Source organism: Lepidochelys kempii, chromosome 21 (genome assembly GCF_965140285.1).
Source record: "Lepidochelys kempii isolate rLepKem1 chromosome 21, rLepKem1.hap1, whole genome shotgun sequence".
Lineage (NCBI taxonomy): Eukaryota > Metazoa > Chordata > Testudines > Cheloniidae > Lepidochelys > Lepidochelys kempii.
Window position 1 is genome coordinate 6,704,143 of NC_136400.1, and position 14,920 is coordinate 6,719,062.

General features: G+C 50.2%; 1 protein-coding gene across 2 annotated transcripts in view; it reads right to left on the reverse strand.

Annotated features, from left to right (window-relative positions):
* Positions 1-8,966: 8,966 nt before the first annotated feature.
* The window catches only part of CDK18 (cyclin dependent kinase 18), a 68,190-nt gene continuing 62,236 nt past the window's right edge, over positions 8,967-14,920 (reverse strand). For both annotated transcript variants that reach the window (XM_073319787.2, XM_073319786.2), the window contains 4 exons: positions 14,680-14,722; positions 13,518-13,608; positions 11,981-12,058; positions 8,967-9,267 (listed from right to left, as the gene is read on the reverse strand). In XM_073319787.2, the coding sequence (XP_073175888.2) occupies positions 9,233-9,267; positions 11,981-12,058; positions 13,518-13,608; positions 14,680-14,722 (247 nt within the window). In that variant the 3' untranslated portion in view covers positions 8,967-9,232. The remainder of the gene's footprint in view (positions 9,268-11,980; positions 12,059-13,517; positions 13,609-14,679; positions 14,723-14,920) is intronic.

Genomic DNA, 14,920 nt, shown 5'->3' on the forward strand with positions numbered 1-14,920 from the left:
CTAGGTAACTAACAAATTGCTCTCCTCCCTTTAATCTGTATTCCTGCCGTGTGGTTTAGCTTGAAGTCTAGGGAACAAACATGTTAGCACGAAGTGGCACAAGATTATGGAGCAGGGGAAAGGTGAAAAAACAAAGGGTTCCAGGCCTGCATATCCTAGGAAATGAAATTATGGCGCTAAATTCCTGCAAATACATTGTCCTGTCCCTTTAAAGACCAGATGAATACAAGTAAAACAACAGTTCTCAAACTTCACTGCACTGCAACAGCCTTCTGACCACGAAAATTACTACATGACCCCAGGAGGGGGGACCAAAGCCTGAGCCTGCCCAGGCCCCACCACCCCGGGTGGGTGGGGGGCAAAGCCAAAGCCTGAGCACCACTGCCTCGGGCAGGTGAGGGGCGAAGCTGAAGCCCAAGAGTTTCAGCCCTGGGTTGGGGGCCTGTAACCTGAGTCCCACTGCCCAGGGCTGAAGCCAAGGCCTGAGCCCGCCGCTCAGGGCTGAAGCCCTCGGGCTTTGGCCCTGGTCCCCTGTAAGTCTAATTCCAGCCCTGGCGACCCCATTAAAATAGGGTCCTGACCCACAGTTTGAGAACCCCTGCAGTAAAACTGTCTTCACATAGAGACCGGACAGCAAAGTGGCTCACCTTAGTTTTCTGCTCAGCTCTCATGGATCTTCTCTGTCCAAGTCAGCTCCAGGCAGCACAGTACAGGAAAATTAACCAATTAATCCCAGCTGGTCCAGCCCTCCAACTCCAGGCACTCAACGATCCTTTTTGACCAACAAAGTATTAACCTCTTCCCTGCCAACTCTTGATGAGGTCCATCAGTGACCCACTATCAGATAGCAACATCTTGCAGGCCCTACACACTTGGGCCCTGATCCTGTAGCTGGCACCAGGTGGCTGGGTCCTTAAACATGTGGGGAATCCCACTGATTTGAAGGCTATGTAGACTTGATTGCAGAATTGGGCCCTTGGTCTGGATTTAAACTGGGAACCTAAGGCCAGATCCTCCAAGTTATTTAGGTGCCTAAACGTGTTTGAGGATCTGGGCCCTAGGACCAGATTTTCAAAGGTACTGAAGCACCTAAACACACAGATAGGCACCTAGGGGGATTTTCAAAAGCACCAAGCTACCACTGAAATCCTAGTTGTAAGGGGAAAAACTTCAACCAGCTCTAGTGAAGGGACTGCACTAGCCAACCTCACTGATTCAAAACTACACACCAAAGCAGACATTTAACCCTTCCAAACAGATAAAGCCCCAAACAAAACTACCATCTACTCAATAAAGTTTATTTTCCAATCTTGGCTTCGTAGCATTCACAATACATTTGTAATATAAGCCTTAGCAAGAAAACAAACACATTCTCAAAACAGTCCATGGCATATCTGAAATACAAAAATTGCAGGATCTTTATAAAAACATTCCAACACAAGGATACCATCTTTTATTTATTTTTGTACCTTTCGATTAATTCCAGAGAAACTTTCCATACAAAAAATCATTGCAGCTTTTGGAATAAACCTTTAAAATGATTCCTTTTAAAATTCATCTTCTGTTTTTTACAATAATAGTTAAATATATTATTTGTATTTGCAAATGAATCACACCAGAGAACATTCACAGTATGGGTACCCTTGGTGGCTGGCGCACGTGGGTGTGTATATTTCCCCTTCCAGGAAAAGCAAGATGCTGAGGACGAAGAAGGTGACGAATAAACCAGAAAGCGGGCTTCTTACTATTTGCACCTGTTAACACAGGACACCACTAGCAAGAAATTCTGAAGGGACAGCAAGGTGCATTCAACAACAAGACTCAAGAGTACAGGAGAAGAACAGGTAAAGTACAGCTAAAGCAATATTTTCAGGCAAAGATCCGTGGCTCTTGGCACGAGGGGCCTTGTTAGTTTCAACCCCAATTTGCACAAAGACCGAACTGCATGTGTTGAACCCCCTGGGCCAATATTTTGCTCTGAGTTAGACCAGTGTAAATCCAGACTTTAGCAGAGGGATGCCAGATTTGCACTGGTGAAACTGAGCAGACTCTGGCCAGCTAGGGCTAGAAAATGGTGGTAGTGTGGGGTGCGATGGTTTCAGTTCTCTGGGGACTTCACCTCCCTGGGGGCTGTGCAGGCCCCTCGGGATTAAGATGTCAGAGGCATAGCAGCATGCCTACTGAAGGCAATGGGAGGCTTTCCACAGACCTCAGTGAGCAGTGGATCAGGCCCTATGGACTGAGAGATCTCACTAGGATCCGGTTGATTGAACTGATATGAATTATGCTGTAGCATTTGGTTATGGCCTGGTTCTAGGACTCCACTGAGGATGCTCCCCTTAAGTAGGGATCACTCCAATGAGTGAGGTTTGCAGGCATCAAAAATTTGCAGCTGCACCTGACATGGGATCTTCCTATCAGAGGCCACAGTGACAGCGTCCTAATTAAGATAAAGGGATCTATTTCTGCTTTCAGTTCCACCAGTGTAATACCCACATGAGAGCAGAATCAAACCCATGGGGGTCCTGGACTCCACTCCACACGCAGATATTAAGGCACAAAGCCCACTGAGATGCGAATCTGTAGGGCTCAGCCATTTCCACCTTCCTGCTGTTTCTCCACCTGTCTGCTTTTTTCCCGAGCCTTAGTGACTCAAGGTTCTTGCATCACTGGGGCCTTGTCCTCATTCAAAAATGAGGCTGTTAGAACATGACCTTGAGGAGGCATATTAACTAAAGTGGTGTTAAATACACCTTTGCAGTCAGTGCAGACAGAAATCTGTGTGTGTTAATATATGGTGCCAGCTGGACCCCTAGGTTTAACCCCAACCAGCTGGTCTGATCTTAAGCACCATTTCCCCCTACGAGATGACATGGATTGCAAAGTCATGTTAAACATCGTGTTAGTTAAATCAACTGCTCAAGATCATGTTCTAACAATGACCTCATTTCTGAGTGAAGCCAAGTCATGAGAAAACACACACACAGCTCGGAAGCAAGGAGAAAATGGTTTCTCTAATTATCCACCTTAAAGGAGAGGGAGCAAAATGCTTATTTCCTCGTTACCATGAGAACAGACACACTGCAGTTTTGCTATTTAAAATCGCAACAAAAATCTGCAAATGTGTCAAGCCAGGAAAGGTGCATGGGGAGTCGGAAATAAAATGACAAAGTTTTATTGTTGCCCTGTAACACAGACATTATTATTGACACGAGCGTTCTCAGCATTACTGGAGCCAGAGATCAGCTGTTGGGACGGAAAAATACAGCGTTTTAAAGGAGTACTGCCTAGATTTGAAAGAAAAATCCAACTCACTTTTTTTCTAGAGCTGGTCAAGAAATTTAAAGAAGTCTACCAAAAAACCAAGAAATTAAAAAAAAAATGTGCAGAAAAGTTTCCTTGAAATTCCAGTTGTTGGAAAAATTTCAACCACACTGAAGGCTGGTCAAAACACACACAAACCTGTGAACATTAAAAAAATAAAACCATAGCAACCTCCAGTTTTTCAACCAGCTTTACTTTTAACCCACTATTCCATGTATGTGTTTCATCAGGCAATATTAGACTGATCAGTTTCATTTCCTGGTCTTAGTGCTTTTGTTCTGGAGAATGTTTAAATCCACCGATTTAAATGTATTGAGTTAATGAAAGTCATGGCCATTTTTCTATTAGGTTTTATAAAAAGCATTTTTAAATGCGGGGGAGGTCCTATTATTAGCCAAGGGGGCCAGGGATGCAACCTCATGTTCTGGGTGTCCCTAAACCTCCAACTGCCAGAAGCCAGGATTGGACGACAGGGGACGGATCACTCAAAATTGCCCTGTTCTGTTCATTCCCTCTGAAGCATCTGGCTTTGGCCAGTGTCAGAGACAGGACAGTGGGCTAGATGGACCCATGGACTAACCCAGTATAGCTGTTCTTATGTCCTTTTAATTCTACTTGCTGGCCATGAGGGGGGAAAAGGTTCACATATCACTGGGGATAGAGCAGGTTTCGGGTAAGACTCTCTCCAAGCCTTGCCTGAACTGGCTGTCAGACTGGGACAGAGCTAAACGAAACCCAGTTTCCAGCAAGGAACTACTTGTGCTCACAAACCTAATACTGGATTAGCCTTGAAGACAGAGCTGGATCAGCCTTGAAGTGTGCCAGCTCATGGCAATACCATATTACAGTACAATGCATGCTTCTTGTCAAACAGACGAGGTAGGTCAGCGATTCCTGGCTGAATCTCTATTCTAGTTCTTGAATCTATGAAATTATCAATTGCATTTGCCATCTCTCTTCTGCAAATAGCTCAGCTGCACGAAGCAATTACCAAATAATGCCCATGAAACTCTAGGAAACAAAATCTCAGTGGTTTGAGCATTGCCTGCTAAACCCAGGGTTGTGAGTTCAATCCTTGAGGGGGCCATTTAGGGATCTGGGGCAAAAATTGGGGATTGGTCCTGCTTTGAGCAGGGGGTTGGACTAGATGACCTCCTAAGGTCCCTTCCAACCCTGATATTCTATGATTCAAAATACAACCAATGCTTCAGCCTTGAAAACATTCAAATTAATGCAACGCTCTACATACACAGTGGAACAGAACTGGATTCATTTGCCATAGGAGACAGAGCTGAATGCTCAGCAGATGCAAATCTGCAGAGGGGCCAGATTTATAAACATATTGTGGCACCTAAGCATGCGGATAGGTGCCTACTTGGATTTACCAGCGAGTTGGATACTTATCGCCTACTGGCTTTCAATGGGAGTTTGGCACCTAACCTGCTTAGAAGCTTTTGTAAACCCCAGTAGGAGCCTATCTGCCTCTTCAGGCACCTAAATACCATTGTATATCTGGCCCTAGCTCCACTGGCTCCAGTGGGGCTATGGCAATTTACATTTGCTCCGGATCTGACCAGTGTCCTCATGCCACTGTACTAAAAGCTTCTGCTCCGATGTAGGTGTCTGGAAGGCATTTACCGGCAGAGCATGTGCAGGAACCCAGAGATCACACAACTAGGACTCAGCCTGCCGAGCCCTGCCAGGGAGTGAGTCCTGGGGGCTTATAAATCAAACCCTGCTCAGAGGGCTGCCAAATATTTACATGTGCTATCGCTCTCCTGAACAGGAATAATGCAAAAAGAAAAGGAGTCCTTGTGGCACCTTAGAGACTAACACATTTATTTGAGCATGAGCTTTTGTGCTACTCTGAAACCTATCATTATGCAAGGAATAATGCAGTGGAACAAAAGGTGTTATCTTAAACTCACCCAGATAGCAGCTCAATAGGCTAATAAATAACAGTATCCCGCCCAAGAGATCTCCTTCAGGAAGGGTGTGGGGGGGAACGGACAGAGCTACGCAGGAGTAAAGAGCATACAGATCACAGGCTTGGAGATAACTTTCTCGTTCACTGGAGAAAACAGTCCCGGCTGCCCGGTCACGGTCATTCGATACCCTTCTGTCCCAGTCTGCAGCCCTGGATGACTCCACTCGTCGGTGACATTGCCTCCCTTGCTCTCCTCTCCCTAGTATTTCCATGGTGGGCCTCTCTCGAGTGGACAGTGGTGGGGAAAGGGGCAGGCTTCCAGAGGCACTGAACACCCACTGATTCAGCTTAAGCCAACAGGCGCCTCAGATGCTCAGCAACACCTTTGAAAATCAGCCCTATCGGCACTGGCGTGGGAGGCAGGGTACGCACTATGCTGACGTGTTTGTCCATGAGACTGGTGGCGCTCTCCAGAGACCAAGTGCCTGCTACTGATGCCAGGTAAGGGAGCTCTCCTTTAGCACCAGAGCGAGAAGCCTGTGTTGTTAGAGCCAAAAGACTAAGGGGGATGGATGAGCTGACTTAATAACATCTTTTCCCACCTTTAATTTCTTTGATTCTATTGACCCTACCAAGCCACTGGCCCTTGCTCCCCTGTAAGCCTTCTTAAAGTCTGGTCTGTCCTTTATCTGAAGATCTGGTCCCTAGGCTTGGAAGGATTTAAGCTGAGTCAGACAGGGCCTGATTTTCAGAGGCACTGTGCACTTCCGACAAAAGTTAATTTCAGTGGGCGCTGCAGGTGCTCAGAAAACAGACTGCAAGCACCAGTAGACCACTGTTTCCTCTTCTGCCCCAAAGTCAATGAAAACATCGCTGTCGTTAACAGTGTAACAGATCGTTAGCTGCCCCAGAACCTCACTATGTTGGACATCAAGAATTTCTAGGGCAACTTCTACAGGATGGAACTAGACCTGCCTACCTGGGCTTCATAGGTTCTATACTCAGAAAGTTCAGTGGGGATCCCCCTTTTGCTCAGGTGGCAGGAGCCTGTGACTTTGGAGCAGGAAGCGCTGAGTTCTATCCTTGCTGTGGCCAGGAAATTCCAAACAGACTTCAAGCACAGAATTGTAGCAACTGTGATTCAGAGGTGGCCACAGATGTTACAACATAACTGATCATGACTTACATGACTAGATGAGTCCTCAGAGCCTGGGGCTGATGAGACCAGGAAGAACACAGACAAGGTATGTAGGAGAATAAGCAAGAGACATTGGCACTGGGTATGAGTGCTCTACATTCCAGTGATGAGGAGCATTGTCCCAGGCTAGTGATGGACTTGGCCCTATAACTCACAAGGGGGCAGATGGATTAGGTCCATATTCACCCCTAGGCTGGGACATTACGGGACCCAATTTAGCACAGCTCCTTAAACAAGTGCCTAACTTGTAACACGTGAGTAGGCCCACTAACATCAATGGGATTACTCGGGTGCTTAAAACTGAGCCTACACTTAAGTCCCTTGCTGAATCAGAGCCCACAGGAGAAGTTTCATCGATGGGGTAAACAGTCAATTGAGTTACTCACCCACAAATAGAGGTGTCTGCAATGGAAAGAGTAAGCCCATGGCACAGATTCCTGCTCTACCTAGGAAATGCTCATGCAAAAAGCTTCGTTAAGGGATAGCTAAAGGGGAACAGGGGTTAAAACTTACTCTAGCTAACACCAACCAAATATTGTAAACCTTCCTCTTACACATCAAAAGAAAACCCCTGATACAGCTGACACAGAGAACACTTTTTCTATGTGCATGCAGAAAGGCTGGCCGCATCACTCACGTGCTACCCAGTGAAGTGCTGAATGTGTTAATGGATGGAAACAAAGTGTTTTCCCCAACTTGCTGTATACTGGACACACACCGAAAGAAACCTACCAGGGATGGGCAAATCTCAAACAATACAGAGGTCTGGATGCTTATCTGGGATGAGCCTAACTTGGTCCAACCTGCTTTGGTGTCTAGAGTGGGCTGGGAATCTCATGGGGATGATCATGCTGAGCATTTAGAGTCTGACCTGCATTGGAACCTTGGATCCAAACCTCCTCAAGCTTTGGGAAAGTTCAGATCCAGGCCCATTTCTAACTTATGCTTTGCCTCACAGTGAGGCAGCTAATGATTATTAACCCCATTTGACAGATGAGGAAACTGAGGCACAGAAGAGTGCCATCACCTGCCCAAGGCTACTCGGTGTGTGAGTAGGAGAGTCTGGATTAGAACTCAGGACTTCCTGCCTACCAGTCCACAGTCAGTCTACCAGCCCATGATCCATGCTCTCTAGAGCAATGCCCCATCATTTCCTGGTGCTAGCTGGGCCATGATGGGTATCGGAGAGGATGAGGTAGCCGGACGGGGAATGAAAACTTAAAAAAATAAATAAAAAAATCCCCAAATCAACCAACCAATCAAAAAATTCTGACAAATTTTTCAAACTTCAAAAAAAAAAAAAGTTTCAGGTTTGGTTTGAGCTTTGGAGGAAGGTTTGAGCAGGTCCTTCTTGTACCAGAACTGATTGAGCACGGCCTGGGAATAGAGGGGGAGGAACATATGCAAAGCACACAAAGCACTTGAGTCCCATTGAGTGCAGTAGGTGTGCAATACACGGGGCGAAACCAATATGCTCAGTCCTAGGGAACCGGGTAGGTCGTGAAAGGTGGGTCTGTTTTCTGCTTAATAGGGTGTGTTGTGTTTGAGTTGGGTCATGATCCTGCAGCCTTGCAGAGGTAGGGTCGGCACCTTTGCACGCCCACCACAAAGGTGGAATGACGCAACATTGTGCATTCACAGCTCATTTGCACCAACAGGTGAAACTACTTGTGCTCGTTCACCTTTTGCGGTGAGCTCAAAGATGGGCCCAACTGGCTGGACAATTTGCTGCAATTCCAGAGCCGCATGCTGGGAAATGGGTCCTTTTCCTAGTAGGAACGCACCTTTCCGCGCAAGGCAGATTAGAAACACAGCATGATTTTGATGTAGGAAACGGGACTTCACTGGTTTCTCGCTAAATCAGAGGGGCTGGGAACTGCTGCAAAACAGGTGTCAGAGCTTAGAAAATAAACTTGTGGGGGGGGTGGGGGGGCGGGTTGTTGGGGAAACTGAGGAGATCAGAGGAATCCAGCTAATCTGCATTTTCCTCTTAACAGCCTCTTTCCTCTGCACCTCCTGGGGCTGCCGTTCAGGCAATCCCAGGAACTGTGCATGAGACTCAAATTATGGGGTGGGGAAGAGGGATCCCTGGTTGATAACCATGGGGGAGGGGCTGAAGGGGAGCGCTCCCTCGTTAAATGTTTCCGTCCCAACTCAATGTCTGATGTCAGGAAGCCCTGGATGGGGCTCACCGTAGGGCGCCCCCTGCTGGTGAGAGCATGTCCTTCATTCAGTGCAATGCGTCTTGCCAGGTCTGACTTCCCCACCGGTGGGCATAGCAGGGTGCCCAAGCAGAGGCATGCCGTGCATTCACAGAAATGTCTTCTGCGATATGACCACCCAGCTGTCTGCCAATCCTTGGAGATTCTGTCCTCTGCCTGCAGCGCCCCTATTCACTCCAGATCACCGCCCTGTCCTGCAGCAAACAGGACTGTAACAAGGCCGGCACACAAGTCTCCTGAGTTCAGGGCTAGTCCCAGGGTAGCTAGTCACTAGTTAAAGTACCTTACCCGGGTATAGAACGCAGTAGTTTACTCTTGGTGGTGTCACATGAAAAATGAGCAACTGGGGGCAGAGCTCCTTTGACAAGAACTACTGGTGGGATGACTGGTGTGAGAAGTGGGATTCTGGGGGGCAGACAGAGGGCACCCCATGGTAGAGGGGCGTTCCAGTATCTTCCTGTTAGAGTCAGCAATTCTGTGGATGGGTCCTGTGGGAGCATGAAGTCCTCTCCTTTCTCAGTGCTTTGATCTCCATGGTGACAAAGGGAACAAGAGCCAGGTTTAAAATATACTCTGTCTCCTGCTTTTCCCTCGGGCTGGAAGAGTAAAAGAGAGAGAGAGACAAAGACAGAGATCAGAAAGGCTAGAACAGGGGTGGACAAACTTTTTGGTCCGAGGGCCAAATCGGGGTGCAAAACTGTATGGAGGGCCGGGAAGGAAAGGCTGTGCCTCCCCAAACAGCCTGGTCCCCGCCCCCTATCCGCCCCCTCCCACTTCCCGCCCCCTGACTGCCCCCCTCAGAACCTCCGACCCATCCAACCCCCCTGTTCCTTGTCCCCTGACCGCCCCCTCCAGGGACCCCTGCCCCTAACCACCCCCCCGGGACCCCACCCCCTATCTAATCCCCCCGCTCCCTGTCCCCTGACTGCCCCAATGCCTATCCACACCCCCACCCCTAGACAGGCCCCCTGGGACCCCACCCCCTATCCAATCCCCCCTGTTCCCTGTCCCCCCCTGAACCTCTGCCCTACCCAACCGCTCCCTGCTCCCTGTCCCCTGACTGCCCCCTGGGACCCCCTGCCCCATATCCAACCCCCTGGCCCTGGCCCCCTTACCATGCCGCTGAGAGCAGATTGTCTGGAGCCGCGCCGCCTGGCCGGAACCAGACGCGCTGCCCTGCAGGCATGCGCAGTCCGGCAGCTCAGAGTGCTGCCCGCATGGCGAGCTGAGGCTGCGGGGGAGGGGGAACAGCCAGCCAGGAGCTCAGGGGCCAGGCAGGACTGTCCCGTGGGCCATAGTTTGCCCAACTCTGGACTAGAACAGAGATGCTTCTTGACGATATAACCCACTACCAGTCTGGTGCAATGTCTCCTTCTAGTGGCTAAGTCATGTGGAAAAATGTATGAGTCTGCTACAACCTTTGAGCCAAGAAAACAGAGTCTGGAGACCATGCAGCGTGGTTCAGGCCAAGACTGATCCCTGACATAACTGCATCCAAATCAGTGGACTTACGCCAGGGGGCCACTGGCCCCATTGTGCTTTTCTGGACACAGCTGAATATTAACAAATGTGTCAATAATATGAAGCTGGAGAAGAAGGGCCCCGCGTGTCAGGCTTTGGAGCCGAACTCGCCCTAAGCTCAGGGATGTTGTGATCTGATGTGTTTAGTTTGGTCCAGGGTCAGCCACAACATCTGAATCTTGATCCAAACTTCCCTGGTCATGAGCGCCCTAATCCAGGGTTCTGGTTTGGTCCACGACAAAGATCTGGATCTGAATCTTCTAAGGTGGGGTGTTGGGGAGCTAGGCCTGGGAGCTGTGTCTGGCCTGCTCAGTGGGTACCATATTGCTTTTCTTCTGTGGAACTCCAAGTGCCGGCCTGAGAACCCACCCACTCCTGATATGGCAGGTCAGTAAATCTCCAGACGGGACATGACTTGTCCCTAAAGTCACACAGCAGGGCAGTGGCAGAGTTGGGAACAGAACCCAGGAGTCCTGACGCTTAGTCATGACACCATAATTAGGCCCAATCATTTCCCCTCACTAATAACCTCCTCCCAATCAGCTAGGGGACTCTGAGGTGTGTTCACCTGCATATGGGGAAGGGGATGGGGAGAGGCTGCTTTGAGGCATTTCCCACAAACAGACTTTCCCCTGACATTAATCTGAGAAACAAACAATGGGACCCGCCTGGCTGCTTGGAAGAGAAGGTCACCGCAGCGCGGCGTACACATCACCCGCATGGCACTGCCTGGACGGTGTGGAAAGGCTGGCAGGATACCAGGTGCTTGAGGCGTTGCACATGGATGCAGTCCAGTGTTATCACTGCAGCGGGCGTCAGCGTGACCACACCAGCGTAGGGCAGGCCAGGATCTCCCAAGGCCAGCAGGAGACAGGATCGGAGCGTGGGAGGCAGAGCTCCCCACACTGGCCTTGCTGCTTCTAGTGTCTGTCTCCACTGGGCTGGGGGCGTAATTGCCAGCTGAGGCAGACATCCCCTGTGATGGAGCCGGTGTGCTAAAACCAGCGGTGTAGCCGCAGTGGCAGGACGGGCTAGCCGCCCCAGTACGTACCTACGGTTTCAGACAGGACTGGGCCCTAAGCTAATAGCGCCCCCTGCTGCCCATGTGGCTGAAGCACAGGTACGTCTGCCCGAGCTGGGACTCACCCCTCCCACTCCAGTGTGGGCAAAGCCTTGTCGTCTCACGGGGCCGCCCACAGGGGAGGGACTAGCTCTTGTGGGGAAAGCACAGCACTGACTCTGGAGACCTGGGGCCTGATTCAGCTCTCACTCACACTGGTGTCAATCTGCAGTAACTCTGCAGCCGATCGTGGTGTAAAACTGGTGTAAGCGAGAGGAGGAGCGGGCCCTTGAATTCTAGACCCACAGACCCAATGGGCCTGGGCACCTGCTGCCTGGCACCTCATGTTGTTATTCATGCTAGAGGGAAGTGGGTGTGAAACACAGCCACTGGTGAGGGCTCAGGGTTCTGACCTGGCAGTGTTTTACACCGGGGAGTAAATGACTCCCAAAGATGCAATGCAGTGGAGAATTAGGTTCACTGTGTGACCTTGGACAAGTTCCCTCTCTGTGCCTCAGTTTCCCCCATTTGTAAAGCAGGGATAGGACACTATCTCCCTCTTGGGGGGCTGTGCGGCTAATTGCACATGTGCTTGTTCTGCGCTTTGGGATCCTCAGATGGAAGGTGCTGCCGGAGAGCATGGTACCTTCCAGCTCTGAGCATTTCTAGAGTGCCTCTCCCCCCACGGGGCCCAGATTAGGGCTCTGTGCCCCGCTGCAGCCTCCTACCTGACTGCTGAAAGGCTGAACCTCGGTAGCCAGGGTCCTTTTGAAGCTGTATTTCTTTCAGAGAGAAGATGGAGGCATCTGGGTGAAGGGAAAGAGAGAAGTTGAGAGTTAATGCAACTAGCTGGATGAGCTACGATCTGAGCTTCCTCATCAACAGGAAGCCAAACACCAATGAACCCTCAGAGCTTCTCCCATGGTGCTGACTCTGCGGCTCCCATGAATTCTCCATTTTGTCATGCCCAGATCCCCCACCCCACAGCACCCACAGGCCCAGAATTCCCCTGCCCCGATAGTGCCCAGAGTCCCCAGATCCCTCACACTGTGGTGTCCCTGGACCCACAATTCCCCTCCCTAATATGCCACAGCTTCAAGCCGCCTGAGTACCTGGCTCCCTTTCTCTAATCGGGCACAGAGCCACGGAATGGGGCTCTCTAAAGAGCCGTGCTTAAGCACAATCCTTCGGGTGTTAATAAGGCTCTGCCTTTGCCTGTTAGGCCTACCGCCTGCTGTGGGGCAGGACGACTCAGCAGCTTCTCGTTCACACAGGAGCGGTGCCCCGTGCGCTCTGTCCTGATCGGCTTGGAACTGGGCAGCTAATGGGAATGTTTCCTGTGGGAATTTTTCACAGGAAAAATGCTCATTTGAAGTTTTCCCATAGGAAACCACAGTTTTCCCACGGGAAACATTTCAGAAATAAAGGAAGTGAGAAAACCTGCGAAACTCCCACTTTCTGACTGTCTTCCAACTTGTGCCAGTTGGAAAAGAGTCAGAAAGGGTTGAAAGTGTCTCTAACACTCTGAAAGGAACGCTCTTCTTGACCTTCTCCCTGGTTTTGTCAGGGGGAAAAGCAGGTTCCTCACACTAGCAACATGAACAATTTCAAAAATACTAAAAAATCCTCTTCCCCCACCAGACATTTTTCATTTAGAAACTTTTTCAGACAATGAAAAACACTGTCAAAACAGAGATTTTTTCCACAAAAAAATTCATTTTTGATGAAACCTGGTTCTTTACCAGCTCCCCTCAGCACCTTCCCCGGGCCCTGATGTGAGACGTGCTCCCTGCCTGCCTAGTGCAGGACTGAGCCCGAATGCGGGGACGAGGGAGCCTAGATACATAGCCTGGCTGGGCCCAGTGCCCATGGGTGCAGCATAGCCAAAGCACTAGACTGGAACTAGGAGACCTGGGTCCTCTTCTTGGTTCTGCCACGGGCCTGCTTGGGCAAGAAACTTCCTCTCTGTGTGCCTTGGTTTCCCTATCTGTACAAAGGGGATAACAATCCTGACCTTCTTTGTAAAGTGCTCTGAACCTACTAAGTATTGTTATTATTACGTGTCCGAATCTAGCTTAATACCGACGAGGGGACTTCACAGAGGCGCACGACTCAGACCACGGGGTTTTTCAGCAATGGGCAGGCGGGGGGAGGCTGTGCTACTTCCCAAAGGGTGTCAGTAAGAAATGTAACAACTGGCTGGGCAGCCCCTGAAGTGCTGTGTCCTGCCCTTGGACAGCCCAACAGGATAATCTGTGTGCTCACTGTCAGGGAGGAGCTGGACTCGGTCCCCCAGCGCCTTGAAGTAAGGGTGTCGCAGGGCCTCTTCGGCGGAGATCCGGCATTTGGCTTCGTACTGTAAAAACCACAGAAAACGGCGTGTGGGGCGACATAAGCTCTGAGTGTGTGCGTGAACGATGACATAGGCAGTGTGGGTGTGTGCAGGTGTTTATCTGTGCTCTGTGTGTGTCACCACATAGAGTGTGTGTGTTTGCGTGTTAGGTTCTGTGGGAGAAGAGAAGACAGGGAAGGGAAGGTGGAGACAAGCTCCCCAATTTTCAATCAGGGCCCCTAGGTAGGGTGTCCAAATCCCATGCTGGGGCACCTACGTGGGCATTGGGGAGTAATGCCGTGATGGAAATGGCATTCGTTTCTGGTCAGCAGCAGCTGCAGGGCAGCATTGTGTTTCTGGGTAAATCCAGGAAAGTGGAACCAGGAACTTGGCAGCAGAGAAAAGGTGAGCGACCAGATAATGCAGGTGAGATGCTGGGTTGGAGTTCGGGAGTTCCACTGACTTTAAATACAGGGACAAATGGGCTCGTCTCTAAAAGCTAAAGGGAAGGTAATGACAAGGGCTCTGATCAAGGAGGACATGAACCAGGAGAAGAAGGTAGAAGGGCTTGTCCAGCCACAGAGGAGAGTTCATGAGAGTTTCTGAGTGAACTCAGGGCAGTTAGCGGGTTGAAGTAATGGGAGTGGGTTGGTACTAAGCTCTACTGAGACCTTGGTGTTAGGGTCAGAGAAATGGCTTAGTTGGATCCATAACCCCTTGCCACTGCTCTATGGCATGAGGGCCTGATCCAGTGCCCAGGAAGCTCTCTAGAGGACTCCAAAGGCCGCATGATCAGACACGAACATGCCTTCGTCAAGGCGGACGGTAGCAGGACATATCCCAGTTGGCTCCTCCGATAGAAGCCCCTCCCTGTGTGCTTCCCAATGAAAAGCCTTGATCCCAAGTTAGCATCAGATCGGCTGTTGTGTGTGCAGTGTTCCCAGCTGCAGCTGGCCAGGCCCCATGTCCCAGCCCCCACGAAGAGAAGGACGATGATAGGTAGCCAGGAAGGAAGACAGCAGCCCCGGAGCCCCATGGTGGCAGGTCCACCCAAGACATCCCCCTGCAGTCTGGCTGGATGGTCAGGCCACTTACCAGGAGGAGGCTCATCAGCAAGTCGATCCCTTCTGTGTCCAGCCTGAGAAAAGAAGGAGACTGTAACCACACCCCAGAGACTCTACACTGCTCAGGATCTCACTGCAGGGCGGTGAGAGCACAATGGGGGACAGTGCCTTGCCCTGCACATCTGGTGGGCGGGGTTCCAAGTCTTAATTGGCACCCCTTATAGAGTGACCAGACGTCCCAGTATTATCAGGACCGTCCCGATATTAGGAGC